General features: G+C 43.4%; 1 protein-coding gene across 1 annotated transcript in view; it reads right to left on the bottom strand.

Annotated features, from left to right (window-relative positions):
- Positions 1–11,871, bottom strand: part of MYO10 (myosin X) — a 163,235-nt gene extending 151,364 nt beyond the window's left edge. Inside the window, exon 1 of the mRNA XM_053942574.1 lies at positions 11,581–11,871. Coding sequence (XP_053798549.1) covers positions 11,581–11,601 — 21 coding nt within the window. The 5' untranslated portion in view covers positions 11,602–11,871. The remainder of the gene's footprint in view (positions 1–11,580) is intronic.
- Between the last annotated feature and the right edge of the window lie 8,238 nt (positions 11,872–20,109).

Below are 20,109 nucleotides of genomic sequence, written 5' to 3'. Positions count from 1 at the left end.
GGTGAAGCCATACGAGAAGCAGCTGAGGTAACTTGGTCTGTTCATCCTGGAGAAGAGAAGAGTAAGGGGAGACTTCATCAAGGTCTACAATTTCCTTCTGAAGGAAAACAGAGGGGGAGACTCCTCTCTGGTGTCCAGTGATAGGACCCAAGGGAATGATGTGGAACTGTGTTAGGGGAGTCTAGGTTGGATACCAGGAAGAGGTTCTTCATCCAGAGGGTTATTGGGCACTGGAACAGGCTCCCCAGGGGAGTGGTCACAGCACCAAGCCCAACACACATCAAGAAGCATTGGACAATGCTTTCAGGCACATGGTGTAATTCTTGGGTTGTCTTGTGCACATCCAGGAGTTGGACTTCAGTGATTCTTGTGGGTCTTTCCCAATAATACCACAGACCCAAGACCCAACCAGCAAATACACACTCAAAACCTACAGCTAGGAAAGAAAACTCCAGCTGGTTAGAGGACAGCAACAGAAGATTATTCTACAAAGTTGAAAGGAATTACAAAGCAAAAAAAAAAAAAAAAAAAAAAAAACAACAAACAAACAAAAAAAAACACAACCAAACTTAATTCATGCATTTTAAAGCAGTAGCTATCAGGCACTGTATCCAACAAGGAGCCCCCTTTGAGGAGTCATCCTGCTAAACCATCTGCTCCTGCTCAGAGCCTGATGCTAGCTCCTCTCCTGAACCTCCCCAGGAGCGCCTGGGGCCATCCCAGCAGCAGTGTGACCCATGATCTGTTGCTGCCAGTGTCTGGGCCTTGGCTGCCTTAAGCCTTTCTTGTCCCTTCAATTTAGCCACTGATTTATGTGCAGCCACTCTTCTTGCCTAATGTCTACATGCAGAGTGGGAGGCACATCCCTGTGCTCTTCGACAGTCACAGCTCATATTGCCTACCAAAACCTCCGATGCCTTCCAGCAGGAAAAGAAAAAAAAATTCTCAGGAAAACAGCAAAGCTTTTGTGGCCTCTCTGACTGCATAAAGCGACTGTGCACTTTTCAAATCAAATGTTTCCAAGCAATATAAAGAAGTGTTTCTGTAAGCGGCACACAAGTTCAAGAAATCAAAATTCAGAATTACTGTCTTTATTTGCCTGAGTCCAGAAGCACCTGGAACACAATAACTGCTGATTCCCTGTCTGAAGGAAAAGGATTCCATGACTCAATGTTTTCCTTTTTCACTCAGTGAGGACTGCTGAGAACAAGCCACCAGCAAAGGATCACTGGATGCTCATAAGAAAATGCACAGATTTCTGTACCACTTTCTGTCCTCCACCAGGTCCTGATGGCATCTCCACCTTAACTGCATGGTACAAAGGCATGCAACAAAGGTGTAACTACACAGTAAAATTTTAATATAACTATTTCATCACATTGCAATTAAGTTTATTCATGGGCTTCTGTAAAAAGAAATCTGGGGTATTAACTACTGCACCAGAGTCCTAGTCATTTAAGGTACTGCATCACCAAGGCAAAATGATGGTGTGATAGGAACAGAAATTGGGAGTAGAGACTCTTAAAACTAACAAAAAACAGAGAATCAGCCTTTTGCCTTAAGTGCTGTGAAAACGCCGAAGTCCCATTTATCATCTGTTAAATCTTCTCAAATTTGGTGTGCAAATTACTAGAAATGTTATTGCAAGGAGGAAAAAAAGGGTCTGCTGCAAATTACATCTCCTAGCATAGATTTTCTGGGTATGTTTATTCCTTGAAAGAGCTTATCAAGTATCACAGGGCAGAATCCGACTGGAGTTTCAAGAACAAAGAGCTCACTTCATAGGACACTCCTCCTGGTACACGGTCTGAAAGGCAGCAGGAAATACCACCCTTCAAAGCCCTGCTGTAAACGCTGCTCTTATTTTCTTCTGGGGAATATACTAATTGATTGGACACACCAAACAAACCTATTCATCATACCCATCACCAGAAAGCTGTAATGAGGGGATAAACCCTAATCACAAACCCAGTCTATATTTAATAAGGGGAAGAGAACCAAGAAGATAACCAACAAAGCAAGAAGTCTGACCTACAGAATGAGCGTCTATTCCTTGTCCCGACGTGAACTCCAGTGTGACTCCCGACGTGACTCGTGTCCCGCCAACTTGGCTCCTTTCTGAAGCAAATAAAAATATAACCTAACCAAGACACAAAGCTGGGTTTGAGCCACTGAAATGGTCAAATAGAAATGATGTCCACTGGCTCTGTAATCAGATGTATACATTAAACAAAAGGATTTGACTTCTCCTCAAAATAAACAACTTCATAAGAAAAACAATCCCATTCTCTTAACAAATATATTTAACTTAATCTGAGAAAACATTTCAATGTCACTCTAAACAACAGCAACTAAAATAAGAACAAATAATCCATTTCCGATAATGCTATAAACATCAATACTTTTTTTAAAACAACGAATAAACTTCTCTTATCTCCTGTCCCCAAACCCAGGGCCAGTTTAGCTGAATGCAAAAGAGAAGGCGTGAGAACCTTTCAGAGAAATCCTGCACTTCTCTCAGCAAGATCAACAGGCACATGCAGCACACAACACCAAAACCACACAAGGCTTTGCCAGTAGCACCACTTTCACAGTTCACAGTCATTTCAAGAACTGCAGAAATGTTTTCTCCAGATGCTGGAAAGTTCATCAAAAGTAGTTTTCTAAAGACTTCTGAAAGTCGGTAAGAGAAAGAGGGCCCAGGGATTTGGGGTGTTAACTCTGATGACAACTTTCAGTAATACTCTGCTTTGTAATTCCAGCTGACAGCTGGTACTTAACAACCCTTTAGCCTCAGGTCTCTACCTGAGGTTGTGCTACAGGCACCACAATCAATCCTGACTTTGATTGCAGACTTGGGCAGCTGGGTACCACTCTGTCAGCATTACCATGCCAAGAAGTTAAGAGCAGAGAACACAACCCAGAAGACCCTCAATACTTTTAATGATAACCCCAGTATAGAGCCAGATGTGCCGTGATAAAATGCCCTCGGGTAAACCTGCTCAGAGTGGAAATATAATTTTGCCCCCCAGGGGAAAAAACAACAACCAAACATTTTCCTCTGCTAAGGTGTCCTTACAGCAACACCCTTTAGGGCATTTTCCAAAACAAAAGAGACTTGTATTAACACACTCTTGTATCACTGACTTATAATAAAAGATTATGAATAGTTTCCCAAGAATATATAGGAAAAGGCAATACTAATCCATCAAAGAGCAGTTAATCTTTTATTTCCTGAGTCCTCCAACACAGCCCTTCACCCTGTACATGCCACCAGCCAGGATCCTGTGTGAAGGCACAGCTTGGTCCCTGAAATCTGCTGCTGAGCTACCCTCTCTTTCTTCCTCCTTCCCTCATTTGGAACAAACCAGAACCAAACCCACCAAAAATGTCATAGACACATTTAATCCATCTAAGAGTTGGTTTAAAAAAAGCATTGATTTCTTGAACATTCACCTTAGCTTAATATTAAGCCAAAAGCCTAGTGAGGCTTGCTGCAAGATGAAGACAACATACTCTCAAAGAAAAGAAAGTCTGATACCATAAACCAGGCAGCATGCCCCACTGAAACAAGGTATGTATCTGCTATAAGGTATTAACATACAAATACAGGAAACCTATTAAACTCTAAAGTCTGGCAGGACACTGGATTGTACATGAGTAAAGTCTATCCTCTAGAAGGTTTTCCTGCAGTATGCCACTAATCCTAGAAGGAGTAAAAGGTATTAAACTGACTCCCATATTTAGGCTCTGCTCCAATATGCTCACGTTTACCTACTGGGGACAAGGTCATTGAAACACACAAGAAATCCAGCTGAAGGTTTATTTCATCTGATTTTCAATGCAACTTTAAAAAACCATACAAATTACCAGTACCTTTCACTTTTGAATACTTCCTTCCATACACCACAGTAAACTGCAGAGTTTTCCTCAAAGCCTTAAAAGGGCTGAAGTGTGTCTTGGTTTTTTTTCCAGTTACTGACTGTGGCTACCCCTTGGTGAAAAAGTACCTAAGCACAGCTGCACACTAGGAAAAACTACAAGATCTCTTAGAGAAATTTTATGTTAAACCCCTCTACAGAAGAGCCTACAGAAAACAGAAATGTTAACTTTGGCCAGCAAAACCGAACACACCCCAATTTCTGCCATGCTTTCAGTGTGAACAAAAATTGTGTCTGTTCCTAGTAACCTATTCAACAGAAAACCCTATATATTATTAAGTTACTCCAACATCACTCATGCTTGCAATTTCAATGAAAAAAAAAAAACAACAAAACCTCAACTCCCTAAACTTTATTCCAAATAAGAAGGCTTTCACAGGCTGGACTGAAAAAAGGTCACTTGGCCCAAAGGAAAACAGCAGCTAAATAGAGAGCAAGTATTTACATTTATAAGTAAAACAAGCACAGGTATGACGCATTTACAGCTGAATCAACTCAGCAGCCTTCCTCAGTCAGTCACCGGTCTGCAATGGGAAAGTGTCCATCCAGTCACAATGCCTACAGAACAAGACCTTGCAGAAAAGCTGACAGACATCCCTACATTGGCTGTCCTGGCTCATGATATCAGGAACAAGCATAAATGATATTTGAACCTACCTGAGATTACAGTATTAATCACCAGCTTTGCAGAAATGAGTCTAGAACTGGACAGTATATTCTCCCCAAACATCCCCCTTCTTCTTACAGGAACATTTAGAAATACAAACAATTTTTACTCATTTCTTCTCTCCTAATGAATCTTTCCCAGTATGTTTTCCTAATATAATGCTCATATTTTCCACATGGCAAAGGAGTAGTTTCTTCTTCAGCATAGATATAGTTTACTTCACAAGGCAGATCTGGACCATGGTCAATTATCTGTTCCCATTCTGAATCCAAACTTAAAAAGTTCTGCCTTTATAAGAATGGAGTGTTTGAGCTACTCAGGAGACTTCTTAAGAAAAGGATAATCCACTTAACCTTTCTTAATCAGGGTGTTGTCCAGAACAAAGTTGCATTACAGTAAATATGGCCAGTGGATAATGCTCATATGTCAGACATAGGACATCTTAGAAAATCCTAAATAATTGGAGACAAAAAAAAAATCCACCAGGCAAAATTTGAACCAATAATACCTAAATCCAGTAATTTACCATTAGCTGTGGTCCCAACACCACATCATCCTCATTCATGTCTCACTAATGGTTTAAAATGTCACATAATGATAAATATCAGGAAAAACCAAGAGAAACAAGAACATCTAAGCCATGACCCTCTGATACAAGCCTGAAGTCATAATTAATCAAGCAAGTTTTGAGGTCACATCCTAAAACTTGTAAAGTTGTCACAATTAGTGACTTAAGGCTGATAATTCTTTTCTTTTGCCCCCTCAGCAAAAGTCTTAATTCAGAGTGAATTTTACCTCCTTCCCTTCTACCCGTACTCCACCCAAAACTATGTTCCTGGCTCTGACCACATCTGGAGACAGTGATTCACTAAGGAAAAGTACTGGCCCTGCAGCCAAAAAGGTTGGTGAGATCAAACTACCCAGAGGACACGCTTCCCTTCAGAACTGCCACTGCACTGGAGTCAACCTGCCAGGCACTCCAGGGGTGGAGCTGCTTCTCCTGCTCTTGGCTGGAGGCTGCTGTACCTTCCACAGGGTCTGCACCCGTCCAGGAGACACAAAAAGGCATTTGTCTTGCTAGAAATTTTTTAGAAGTACCACCAATATTAACAATCCATATTGAAAGAAAAAAAGAAGGAGGCACATTATTCACTTGCTAGGGGTTGATTACCACAGTGACAATGTATATAGATATTCAGATATATGCTCCAGCACACAGAGCCACGGACCTACCAGTTTTTCTTGAGCTATTTTCTAAAGTCAAAAAACAGATTCATGAGGCTATATTGGTCTTATCACACTGAAAACAAAGATTCAGCTGAAATCACCAGAGCAGAAGCCTATTGTGGTACAACCATGCATAATTATTGATAAGGGGCCCCAAACTTTTCCTTTTATCTTTTGAGGCACACTGGGGCAACAAGAGCACTGAAAGGTTGCAAGGTATCTCAGGTTACTCATTGGACCAGTGCACTAAACTCCCCACATGACATCAAAAGCTCAAGCTACCCTTTCTTTTTGCTTCCCTCTCTCCTTCAAAGTGGTTCTCTCCTGCCATTACAGAATCATGGAAAAAAATGTGGAACGTTTCTGATAAAAACCTGTGCCACTTGGCCTCAAAAATAAGTTGGGATTAGCCATGCTTTCAAGCACTATTCCCTTTTACCAGCCATCAAGCTGTGTGACAGCCCTGAAACAAACAAACAAAAAAAATCAAAAATCAAAAAACCAAAACAAACAAAAACACAAAAAACCAAACAAACAAACAAACAAAACACTGAAGAGGCTCACCATGGTCAATATCACCCATACACAGTACTCACCAATTTAAAACATGTATAAAGAAGAACATCTTCTTAGAGCAAAATAGCTTACAGACAAAGTGCTAACACAAATATACAATTAGGGAAAAGACCAAAAAATAAGTTAACATTTCAGTGAGGTGTCACCAGAATGTAAAAAAAAAAAAAACCAGACTCAGAAGCAGCCAAGTCTCCTGTAATAGTGGGTTTCACAGCTTTTCTTTGGTTGGAGACTGACTGAACATACAAAAAAAAAACCACAAGCAGACCCTGCAGAATGTAGAGCCTCCCACTGCCAACTTCAAAACTTACGTGTTTTGTAGCTTTAAGAGAATTCTTGTGTCATTTTACAATACGTGCAGTGCCAACTGGATTGCTAGGCTCCAGCCCAGCCACGACAATGTTTCAGTTGCACAAATTTGTCTTATGAAAGGCACATGTGAGTATCAGTGGTGGGCAGTAACCATTACATGATACTGATGAGCTGAATGTGATTTCCAAGTTGGAGCAATAAATCTGAAAAAAACTTCATCTTTCTGACTTGATAAGGTAGATCTAAGCCCCCTTGAAACATCTTCTATTCAAAACACAGTGCTCTCCAATTAACCTAAAAATAACTGCAGACAGAGCAACCATCAGCTTTCAAAAAAACCTAAATATGAGAAGTCAGAGCTCAGAAAATTCAGAGAACACAGCCAACGTCAACAGCCAAAAGAGACACTGTTTCTGCTTGGCATGGCTTTGGTGCAAAGAAGGTCTCCAGAAACACCTTTATGCCATCACTCACAGGCTTTGCCCCACCAGACTAAAGGACAACTTTGCTGGTGTAAGCTACACAGCTTACACCAATACTAAAAGCTGGAACATCAGACCCATGCTTGTGTTGTCATCAAAACATTTGTAAATGAAAACTGGGGAAACTTCAAAGGTCATCCCAAACGTATACACTGTGTTGCACAGCACAGCCAGAACCCATGTATATCAATGCAGGTATTTATTTGCATCACCAGGTTTTTTCATTAGGTGAATTACCTTGGTGGTGCCAAGGCCACCTGTCTGCAGGAGATGATGAATCCCTCAAAGGACTCAGTGCTGCGAGGCTGTGATCTGCCAAATGTTGCAACAAGAGAGAATACAGAAAAAGCTTGCTGCAAGCTGCTGAATTAAGAGATTCCAGGTTCAAGCAGATACCTCCTCTGACATCTTCCTGAAGCTAAATTTTTGTCCCATATCCTTCCCACAGAGGGAGGTTCAACACTTGCTCCCTGAGAATACATGCTGGGAGCCCTCTCCTTGAAACAGGGTACACAGGCAAGTATCGGCAACTGCAGAGAGCAGAAATTAAGGAAACCATTCGGAACTCCAGGTACCAGTGGTAATGCTAAAATTAAAAGCATGGCAGGCACAAAGTATCTGCTGTGCCTCAAAGGACACTGGGAGGGTACCTTGCAGTTCCAAATAAACTTCTTTGCAGTGTTGGATAAACATCAGCAGGACCTCTATGTCGGTGATGCCTTTATAGTGATCTCCCTCAACATCATCTAGCCAGACATGCTACACAGAAGGCATGACACACAGTTCTTCTCCTCCGTTTTCCTCAATTTCCCCAGTTGCAAGGGTGGGGGGATTCCTTTAAGGTTGGCAATAGCTAAATCCAAACAATCCCTGCAGCCACCACTATACACACCGTGCTGCAAGTTAGTTCCCCAGAAGCTAAGCACCAGCTTTGAGGACAGGTTAGGACAAGATGTCCTAAAGAAGTTTCTCCTAACTTCAAGCCCTTTCTGACCTCTGCTGGGTCAGCAAATGCCAGACTTCTTCTGTGACAAGGACAGCAATCACGGTTGGGTGCAACATGCCGTACGTATTGGTCAAAGTGACTACCATGTAAGAGGAAGAAGATAAACCTGACTTCTGCATCCTCTTCCCCTGCTGCCCTGATAAGCACTCCTTGGGATCTTTAGCTGCTGAAGGGGCAGTTTGAGCTCCCCTCTCCTTGTCTTCTGCCTCATCTGGAAATTACTTTCTTCCTTCCCTCATGGCATACATCCCCTCTCAAGCAGGGATGCATTCTCACTGGAAAAAAGTCTGACCTCAGCTACCACAGGAGCCTGTTCCCCTGAGACCGTTCTCGCTGTTGGCAAAACATATGGGAACAATTTTTTCAGGCTGTTTTAAGCAACACAGCCAAATGGCTTTATTGCACATACCCATAGAGGATTTCTACAGGTTTCAATACTTTAGGTAAGCAAATATGTCTACAAAAACAAACAAACAAAAAAATAAAACTCTACCTCCAACTTTCCTTCAAAGATTGTAAGGTAGCATAGACCAATCAATAGCCTTTAAAAAAAGCATCAGAAAATACTTTTCCTCTGTATTTAGAATGCAACTTTGTTATTACATTAATACCTTGCAGCAATTAGAGCATGTTGGGGAGTAAGTTACAGGACAAACTTTTCTAGCCTAATTCTTTACTTAGAGCCATGTTGTTTTTTTTTTTTTTTTTTAATTGGTGGAGCTAGAAAATTGTGACAGGGATGGAAATCAAGGCTTCCCAGGAGACAAGTGCAACCACTTGTTGTCCTTTAACAATAAAAGCTATGAATACTAAGAAAGAGTAAAGAAAGGAAATTGGGCAGCAAGAAGGAGAAGTCAAAGAGCTGTAAGTCACAAAAGATGGCAGTGTCAGATGATTGGCACGAGCCTGGCATTAACCCACACCTCACTTAAGGCAGCAAGTCCCAACAGGAGTACATCCCTTGTGATGCACCTCCTGCTTTCCAGAGGTGTCTCACTCAGTTGCCTCATTTTATTCCAGTAAGCATCACCCTATAGTGAGGCATGTTATATTTAGCATGTAGCTAGGGAGAAATAATAATGCAGAGTTTTCGTTTTTTCCTGTTAACCTTTAAGTTGTACAATATTTTCTGCAAAACCCAGACTGAAGACACTTCTGCCTCCAGTGTGGCGAACAGGAGCTTCTTAGTAACACTGAGGAACGAGCCCTCTGAAGTGCCAGTATTTACCCTTCCCACTACCAGCTTTTCTCCCAAAATATAATTATATCAGCAGGCTTACATCACTGACAAAGAAGAGCTGAGCACGTTGGGCTTTTCACCTGTGCCTTTCATCTAGCTTCCTCCTTCTTCCTTATACTATAACTTATTTTAAGGAGAACAGTAATTCCCTTAGGTAAGTCAGCAAATATTTTTTTAAAGAGCAGCTGCAGGATGTCTGCCTCGCACAAATTAAGTTACCTAGTGGCTCAATCCAGTGCCTTCAACAGATATTCTTCTGTGGTAGCTGGGTCAGATTCAGTGCATTTCTGCTATTGTGCCTCATCCTCTCTATTTTCCATTTACATATGCTCTGCTCCAGAGTGAGGGAAGGAAAATGTTTATACTTGTGGGTGGGACTTTGGATGCAGATTAAAGTCAAGGTGCTATATTTACTGATCTTTTAAAGTAATATCTGCATGTTGAAAGGGAGTCAAAGTTCTTAAGAAAGATCAAAGTCCACATGAAGCAACCGCAGATTAACATAAATATATGCTGAAATGGTAACACAGACAGGCAAAATTTACTTGTATTTTCCCTGGAGCAAGTAATTTTGCCTAATAGGGGAGTCAAAACCATGAAAACTCTTCTTCACCTTTATGTAGGGCACACTGCAGTACTTTGTGTTGGGGCAAATGACTCTTCAGACTAATTTTGCAAGGCTAGGTTAATACTACCATATTGCTCATGGCTCACAAGCTTTTGAAAGGTGAAGGCTACATCCTCTAAACAAAAAAAAAGGTAGTATTACTACTTAACTCAGACTTCATCAAAGCTAATCCTGCATTTCTTCCTTCTGAGTGCAGTTGACAAAACTTTTGTTGTCTGACAAATGAAAAGCCAACAAGCAATAAAGTGTATGACCTTCTTTTATTTGACTAATTACTATTTCGGTAAACAGATCACCTATTTTTCTTGCGGAAGCATAAACAGTAGCACCAAGAACACGAAGGATGCTGTTTCATGAGGGCAAAGGACAATTTTGCAGATTAATCACAATCCTGTAAAACAGATGCCTGGCCTGTATTTACAACCCTGACAGTACAACTGCTTTAGCAAGAGGTGCAATTAAAGCAAGTGTGCAGGCAGTCACCAGAAGTCACAACCCAGTCACGGGCTTTGCCAGCAAACTACAGACACAACACCCACACACAGAGAAGACATTGATCTTGCACATTTTAAGTTCATAAGGCTGTGTCTACACCAGGCGGGATAAACTGATCCAGTAAAGTATTGTTGTACAAAATTCAGCTAGCTTGGACCAGAAGAGGACCCAGGTTCTGAGTTTTATCAAATATCCTGAGTCAGTAGCAAAGCACCTTTGATTTGATTCCTCACCCGACATACTTAAGTTGTCAAGATCCACAAGACCACGGTAAAGCTCAAACGACTTTCAGGAATTCAGCCTGCCTCCTTTGCATTTTGTATAAAAGATTTCGTCTGTACTTAATGACACACACTCAATAAACAAACCTTTTAAAAAGGGTGCCCAACGGCAGCCCTGTCTCTGAAACCTTCATCGTTTGAAGCCTCTGGTGCCCGTGCAAGGCGGACAAAGCGCGCTCCCCGGCTTTCACACGGGGAACCCCCGAGGAGGGACTCCCCACTCCCACCCAGGCACGGCTTCAGAGGCTGCCCCGCCGCAGGCAGCAGGAAGCGGGGCAGGGTCCGCACCGGCGCCCCCGCTGCCCGCGTCCCGCGGGGTCCCGGCCGAGGAGAAGCGCCGCCGGTGGGCGCGGGGCTGGGGGGCAGCGCGGCGGCACCGGAGCCTCCATCCCCCGCCGCTCTAATGAGCCCCAGTCAGCGCCGTGAGCCCGCCCGGCTGCGGACAGCCCGCGGCAGCACCGCTGCAGTTCGGCGACTCCGAGTTCCGCCTCGGCCACAGCCACAGAGGCCGGGAATTTGGGGGGCGCAGCTCCTTCTCTCCCTCCCTCTCCGCCTGCTTCCCGCTCCCCGGGCGCTGCTCCTGTGAACACCCTGCAAACCGAACTACTCGAGGGAACGAACATTTTCCGTGAGCCTCCCGCCGCTTTGCTGCCGGTATCCTGTCCCACAAAGCGACCCCACGTTGGAGAACGAGTAGGAGGAGAATCCCACCGGCCCGCGCTCACCTCCGCCAAGAAGTTGTCCATGGTGGCCCCTCGGCCCGCCCGCGGGTGCGCAGCGCCGGGCACCAGCCGCGCACCATGTGCCGCTCTCGTCCGGCCCGGCTCGGCTCGGCTCGGCTCGCCCCACCGAGCCGCCTCAGCCGCCGCGCCGCTCCATCGCGCCCCAGAGCCGGCACCAGCCTGCAGCCTTTGTCCGCCCGCCCCCTCAGCGCCGCTCGGCCGGGCGGTCCCGTCAGCGCATAGCCGCCGCGGGGAGCCGGCAGCTTGGGTGACGCGGAGGAGGAGGACAAGGAAAGCTCCCGCCGCCGCACGCTCCTGCCCGGGGCCGCCCCCGTCCCGTCCAGGCGGGGCAGGAGCAGAGGCGGAGCCGGGGCCGCGCCGCTCCCTGCGCCGCTCTCAGCCGCGCCCCCGCCCCGCCCCGCCCTGGCCACAGTGCGGGCAGCGCCCCCCGCGCTCCGCGCTCGTCCCGTCCCGTCCCGTCCCGTCCCGTCCCACTGCTGCCTCCGGTACGTCGGCCCTGGCGTCCTGGGGACGCGTGCCCGTCTGCTCGGGGCGCGGAAACCCGCGTTGGAATGCGGAGTGAAAGGAACGCGAGGGCTGGAAGGGGAGCGGAGGCTCGCCCCGGTCTGGGGGCGGCTCCGCTCCCGTGCCCGACAGGGCACAGCAGTGCAAAGCTCCACCATCCGGAGAAAGGTGCTGCCCGAGGTGTTTAAAGAATACGTACCTGCAGGGTTCTGCTGCGGACAGGTAGCCCTTAGGTAAATGTGTAGCAAACTTGTGTAGGAGCTCTCCTCAGCCTTATCCGTGTTCCTTTACTAAACATCTTGCAGCAGCCACTCACTGAGACATCACTGCAAATGAAAATAGCCCTCCTTTATATAGTTTTCCATCCTTTATATTTCTGCAAAGCACATTTAAAGTGCTCAGGTTTTGGAGACATATCTTGTTAATAATTTTGTGCTAACCCTGTAGTAGCTAACAGCCCAAGAAACTCAGCAAAGAAGACTCAAATCTTGTGGACACTGATTTCTTTCACACTGCAGAAAGAAATGTACCAAAAAAAAAAAAAAGTCACAGCCATAAAGAAAGCAAATGCAGTATTCTGCTTTTATGGCACAGGCAGAACCCTAATAATGGTTTGGGAGCTTAAGCATGTGAGCAGAGATATGGGAGACCAGCCCTTGATAGCAGAAATAACCATGAGTCTGCAACTGTCATTTTTTAAGGTGTCATGCCCAACACACAGAGCACAAGCACCACAAAGAAAAAGCAAGTTTAAGATTAGATACATAACACAAGTTTCACCTTTGTGTCAAAAAACCATTTTTATTTGAATAAGGAGGAGAGCAGGTAAAAGATGTTTGACTTTGAGATAGGTCATGTCCAAAATGGAGTTGTGCTGGTCTTGGAGATTCACACAGTGACATCCATGAAAACTGATGTGCTGTCAAGATTAGCACTGGGGCAAATCAACAGAAGAGGGACTTTCTGCCACACAAGTACCTGTTAGAGCCTACGTGGGGGCTCTGGCTTCCTGTCCCATCACACAGAAACCAGGTGGGTGGAAGTTTTCAGGCAGAGAGTAACTGCCTTGGACATGGCTAGCTCCTAGAGACCAGCAGCTCTCCCCAGCTCACCTTCCCACAGCCAGTGACAGTGGCTTGCATCAGAAAAAGCAGAAACACTTCCCAGCTTGCTTGTAGCACAGCACAGAGCCCCTTGAGCATCCCTGTTGCAGCTTGCCAAGCCCAGCTGGGAGATATCCTGCTGGACACCCTGCAGCACCCTGGGGACTGCTGGAGGATCACTCCTCTTGTCACCCCCCTAACATCTACTCCTGGGTAAACAGGTTGCACCTTCTTACAGTTCCTCTGAAACTCAAGATTTGCAAGTGATTTCACCTGAATTCACCTGTCTACACGGTATCAGCTCAAACAGAAGTTAGCCTAAATCATTATGCTTCTGTAGATTCTAAGGTATAAGCTCCAGTGTGGGAGCTCCATAACTCTATTTCAAACTACTGCACTTTGAAAGTTATTCCAGGGAAACAGGGTTTGTTATCCACAATCACTGTGACAGAAAGCTTCCCCTCTCATACAAGCCCTAGTTTGGCAAGGGTTGAGTCAGATTAGAGGTATTTGTTAAATTATTTTGACTTCTGATTGAATACTTTGTTTAACACCATGTTATCAGAATGTAGCATGCATGTCTGGCTACTGCATTGTACTCAGGTCTGTGAAACACAACTGGCACAGGAATTAATGAAAACCTTGAACCAGTCACCTAACAAAAGTGGCCTGTGTTTTTTTAAATGAGAATTTCAGTAAATTACAAGAAAGCATTACCAATAGAATAGTTTTATGAAGCCTAAAAATACATTGCAGAAAGAATGAGTATTCTCTTGTGGTGGGGAGGCATTGCAAAAAAGTTGTTGAACTCCTGAGACTTTGTTAAGATTTAGAATGACTGAAAAGTTGCAGGAAGGATTGCAGAAGTAGAGTAGAAAAGGATTGCAGGAGTAGAGGGGAACAGACACTCCAACAGGCTTCTTCCTTTTCTCCTTCTGTGTCTTTTTGTGTCAGTTCTGCTCACAGTTTGTAAGCACTAGCATCTGTGTTTCATAGGAAAGGGGGTTTGAAACATGGCGTTTCCTTTTCCCGCTCTGAAAATGACCCCAAACTAGTCTCTTACTCGTTTTATGCAATTGTTCTGGAATTTGGAAAACCCCACAGACACAGTGTACAAAGCTCCATGAACATCTGGAGACTTGGCCAGTTCTGCACAGCTCCGATTTTCTTTTAATCGGTAGAAATTCCTTCACTGATTGTGTGCCTAAGGTAAATTACTTCCTTTTGAAGCTGCTCACATGCATGCCGGCTCAGCTTTCAGCTCCGGTGAGGACCAGGAATGGACCAAAAGCTCCATTCCACCTCCCTGATGAGACACCTCCCAGGCCATGAAGATCTTGTGTGGGTGGTTGGTGGTGAGGTGTCTGGTCCTTGGTCCCCTTTCCTTGTTCCAGCCTCTCTCTTGCTCCATGCAAGAGCTTTGGCATTTGCTAGGTTGGCTTTGCTCTCAGCTGGTCTGTTAGGCTATTTTAGTATGCCTCAGTTACATTTGCTGCATTACATGGGCCAGGACTCATCTTCATCCAGTCTTTCTGATCTTTTTTCCCTTCCCCCAGTAGTTGCTAAAGTCTGTATCTGACCAAAGTGTCTGACAAAAACAGACATCTCTTCCTTCCTTGGATCCCAAAGAATTCTTAGCAGCTGGGGCTTTTGTAAGACCCTGGACTTTTAAAACAGATTTAAATTACTCCTGTCTCTATCAACAACTCTATCCCATTGCATGCAGATTTCCATTTCTGCTCCACAGGCAAAACCAGCTTACTGACTACAGCCCAGTTATCTATAAATCATATGTTTCACCTGAGCTGTGTTTCTTCACAAGGAATTTCCACAGACCAGATTTGTAGGGACTTTTTTAAAGATTTATTGCATATATTACAAAGTTTGTCGACGTGATTGCATCCCAACAAACCATTAACTCATTCAGTACTTTGAGGACACTTGGTCAAATTCTAGATGCCTCTTTTTAAAAGTAACCTTTCCCCTGGTTTTCACCTACAAAAACCAAACCTCAGCAGAAGATCTGTGGGGGGCATCTTTATGCTAAAGGCTTTATACTGAATGATTTTTTAGAAAGGCTGATGAATTTTCATTGCATGCATATGATGCTTTGCTCTTTCTTAGCTTATTTTTAGTTGACATTTTTTCCACAGTGGTATCATTGAACTGAGTGATTTTAGCTTTTGCATGCCTTACAGGTTTATTGCACAAAAGGTTTTTTCACCCTCTGGAGTTTTCTTTTCCCTACTGATAGCACTGAAGTAGGTTATCTGCCTTAGCCAAAGCACTACTGTCCCTTCTGTAAGGCATGTGGATTGATTTCAGTCAAAGAATTAAATGATGCATTCAGTTAATTCAATCTTATTGATTAAAAGGAGCCTAAATTAACATTCTCTACTCACCAAAATGAGGCAGTGCTTTTTTATTCACGGCTCAAGGCCTCATTTCATCCAGTATTATCTGTAAAATCTGCTCTCAGATTGTTCCCCTTGGTGTCTTTGTTCACAGCACACATAATTTTTGAGCAGGCTTGCTTATGGTCTATATTTCTGATGAGAATTTCTGTTTCTTTAAACTGACTCCAAAAGAGGAGTTTTACCCCCACTCTGGGGCTGCAATTGCACTTGTCAGCTCCTGTCAGGTTTTAGCTAACCAGCTTTTTGTAGACAAGATGTTGGGCATTGACAAATGTTTCCACAGTGGGTGACAGTGTACAGGCAGACTGCTAGTACAGACCACACCAGTTTTGAGGAATGCCCATTTCTTCTTTGGGATGCACAGATCCAAAGCTGTTATCACAGAGCTGGATTGCCATGTGACAGCACATTTAGCACTACCAGGTTAGGGTCTGGTGAAGGCCATTAAGTATGTGTGGTTATACTGAGTTTCTGAGCAGAACCTCTACCTGGGAGATTCTAAGTTTTAATTTCCACATAAGAAAATGTTCTCTATTACAAGATTTCAGTATATGATTTCGCAGACTACAGACTTTTTTCCCAATGTCACAGAGCCACCTCTTCATTCAACATCTGGCAGCACATATGAAGACAGACTCTGTATGTTTTTACCCATTTCCTGAATTCTACTCAGCCCCTTTGCAGAGCCTTTCTCTTCAGTGCTTACAACCCTTTGTATGCCTCTTCCCTCCATCCTTTATGTCATGAAGTGACCTGCCTCCTTCTGGGCCCCTCAGGCAGCACCACTGCTCGTGGTGGCAGCCTATTCCCTGTGTGCAGCTCAGTCCTGGTGTTCTGAGCTTCACTGACCCTTCGTCTCATTTAAGATTGATGCTGCACTTAGTTGTCACTAGCATCTTTTAATCCAGTTGGTCTTCTCTACAATGTTACTTGCAACCTATTAAGTTAAATTCTCTTCATGAACTTGGAATATATTTTGTTACAGAAGATGTCAACTGAGAAAGAGTTGTATTGTACAAGAATATTGGTTTATCACATAAAGATACCCACTGGAAGAAAAGCAGTGAAGTGACAGACAAAAACTATCAAAAAGCTTAGAATCATTTAAGGGATAAAGACAGTAGTAAAACATAAGAAAAAAAACCATAAAAATAAATGAAAGCTTTTCTCATCTTCTGAATCAATCTGTGAACACGTTTTCCTTGCCTTCACCCAGGAAGCATGTATGAAGACAGGTGTGTGAAGGCAACTTGTAGTTGCAAACCCCGAAGTCACAGTTTATGATATGTTCATTTATCAGGTAGTCAGACCTGTGCAAAACATCTCAGCACCTCTCTGAAGGTCACCGCCCACAGAGCAGGACCCAGAGGGGAGCCCATGAGGGCACCTTTTGCTGCCTCAGTGCCATGTAAGCCAGGTTAGTTCAAAACACTTCCCCTAGCACTTTAAACTAGGTCATCCTTGTTCTGCTGAGGAAAACGAGCAACACCCACACTTTCCTTGCCGCTGGCAGTGCTGTGGAAGGGAAAATTTTCAGTAAAAGGGCATCAAAGCCCAGCAAGGGCCAGTCATACCTTAAGCAATTGGCACTGTTCAGCCAGCAAATATAAATCAAAGGCTACCTTCTCAGTTGTGGTGTCAGGCCAGTTTAAACCATGCCCATGCTCTCTCCCCACCATTTATTACTTCCTCAGCTGTGGTGTGTGAAGGTAAGCCTACCTGAGCCCTGTAGCTTGGCACTTTACAAATTATTTTCCAGATATCTCCCACTTCTCAGGCTTGGATTCCTGTTGGGGAACAGTTCCAGAGTATGCAAACTGAGTGCCCTCTGTGGAAAATCAAGCTAAAAGTTATGCTCCAGAAACAGTCTTGGTAAATAAGGATCAGGATATAGGACCAGATTAGTGCTTGTCTGAAATGCAGCTTCTGAAGTGCACCTAGGATGGGTAATGGGCCCCAGTGTGATATTTCACTCCACAGATGTGCTCTTATTTTCCTGTACTCCTTACTTGTGTAGCATAGCTGTTTTATCTCTGTGGGTTGAGGCAGCAAATGGGGGATAGAACAACTGATCCGAACTATTATTTTGGTTTGGGTTCTGGTTTTGTGTTTGTTTTCTTAAAACAAAAACTTGTCAGAAAAAGTTTTGATTCTGATCAATTACCTGAGCAGGTTCATATAAACACCTCTCAAACAATTATTGTTGCAACATGAAAAAGTACAGGAACAAGGTACTCTGCATTGCTGCTGGCATTTGTTCCTTGGAGCAGGTCACAGCTTCAAAGGGCCAGGAGGAACAACCTCCACAATCTCTTGTGCTTCGGAGAAAGTTTATCCATTTTGGATATTTAAGGCTTTATCAGCCTGAATGGTAATTGATACTTTCCGTCAGTTCTCTTCTGTTAAGAACTTTCTTTCCATGTGTCTGCTACGGTAAGAAATATTCTTCCCCTTTGCCCCTAGATTCCTTCCTGTGTTTGAAATCAAGAAATCCCATCATAGCACAGGAGAGCTAAATATTCATTTCAAAGGAGACAGAGTTTCCCACAAAGTCTGTGAGGGCTTAAATGACAACCACACAGTCTTAGTGAGACACTCAGAACACTTGAGAACCTACACATTTTAGAGGAGAATGTTATTCAGAAGTTTTTTGAAAATAGTATTTAGTAATATGAAAATGAAATGTAATGATTGTATCTTTTATAATCACATTTACAGCTTAACGAATCTTGTCTGAAATCATCTTAAAAACCTTCACTGGTCTTGCACTGATGTGGTAGGTTCCATTTTGGTAGCTAAATTGTTGCCCAAATAGACTTGTTTTGCTTTAGTATATTATTGTGCATAATTTTAGGATGTGTTTAGGTCTCAGTCAAACTATAACTATGTAAGTTTGCTTATTTACTGAATGCATTCAAGTGAATAAACATGCCATTTCTTTGTTATAAACAAAAGCAAAGTTCCTGGCTTACATCAGTCTGTTGTCCCAGAATAGAATCAAAGGCTGCTGAGGTAGCTTAGGTCCCTATTTAGAAATAGGAAAACCTTTGTTTTGTGTACACAGACACTGAGCACTCCAGTGTGAGATGTTAGAGGAAGTTGGGGGTTAGCAAGCCCAGTGCTACATTCTTGGCATGCAGTCTGCCTGTAGCAGTATTTGGTGTTTCTATTTACTTGCCACACATTCATATGTAGCAAGTAAATAGTCATGTTTAGTACAAGGCTGGTTAAAGGATATGTGAGACTTCATCTTCTATTTCCCTTGATTCTTATCCCAACTGTTTTACCATTTACCAGTCCCCTAACACCCATAAAACCATAGCAATGCAATTCTTTTCTTAGTCAATGAATTACAGGATTTGCACAGGATGCAGCAGCAAGACGTAAACAAAAAATGAAGTAGAAAACAATTCCATAAATACAGTTGTTAACATTTGAGCAACAAACACAGTAGCAAACATGGTATTTTTCAACAGCCTGACAGTATCCAGCCTTCTAATTCCAATGGGATTTCAGCCGGAAACTGGGAAAGAACTTGTCTTTGGATCTTTGCAAACTCTTTTTGAAACAGCAAACACCTGTGTGTTTGCACTACCAGAACTTTGTTCCTTTTTGCCTTTTCTGCACAGTTGCTACAAATAGGATACAGTGGAATATATTGAGCAGTGAACCCTTTTCCCCATTTCCCCTCCACAATTGGTTCTGAACTCCACAACTGGAAATATTTATTTTCTTTGTATTTGTGGGCAAAAGTTTGAGTACAACAGTGTGGTGTATGTGGGATCTGCCCTTCAGTTATGTTGGTAATTTTTTCCATTGGAAAACTACTGGATATTTGCTAGAGGGTTTTTCTGCTCAAAAGCATTCTAAACCATTTTGGAAGCCCTGCAACACAGCTAACCCTTTCTGCATCTAGCACAAATTCTCCTTCAAGTCTAAAGACTTCAAAAGCAAGTGTAAATCTTTTCAGAGAGGAAGCCAAGAGTGATGTATTTGTGGGGCAATCCCAGCAGAATCAACTCAGATGGAGGGAAATCATCTGGAGGGTGAGCAGATAGTGCCATTGCTCCCAGTCACAGTTATCAGTGTAAAAAGTGCAGAAGATCAAGACCTTGCTCTGTGCACAGGTAAAACTGTGCAGCCAATGTTCATCTACTGAAAACAAATCTGGCAGAAGGACTCTGCCTAGGCTGGAGACAGAATCTTTAAATTCTAATCTAGACTAATTTTCTTGGTGGCAACAAATCTGAAGGACATTTTGTCATGACTAAAAATAAGAATGCCTGGCTGAATTCAAGGCAGCCTTTGCTACTGACTGACCTAAATAAGCTTTACTAGTTGAAAGAGACAAGTAGATCAACTTTGTGGGTATCCATTCAGCGAATCAACTTTTGCCTAGAATCATTGCGAGAAGATTTCCTCTTATCTTCAGAAAAATAGGTGAATCTCTTCTCAGGTAAAAAGTCAGCATTAAAAAACAAACATCA

This window comes from Vidua chalybeata, chromosome 1 (assembly GCF_026979565.1).
Source record: "Vidua chalybeata isolate OUT-0048 chromosome 1, bVidCha1 merged haplotype, whole genome shotgun sequence".
Taxonomy (NCBI): domain Eukaryota; kingdom Metazoa; phylum Chordata; class Aves; order Passeriformes; family Viduidae; genus Vidua; species Vidua chalybeata.
This window is presented reverse-complemented; position numbering and strand designations above follow the sequence as displayed.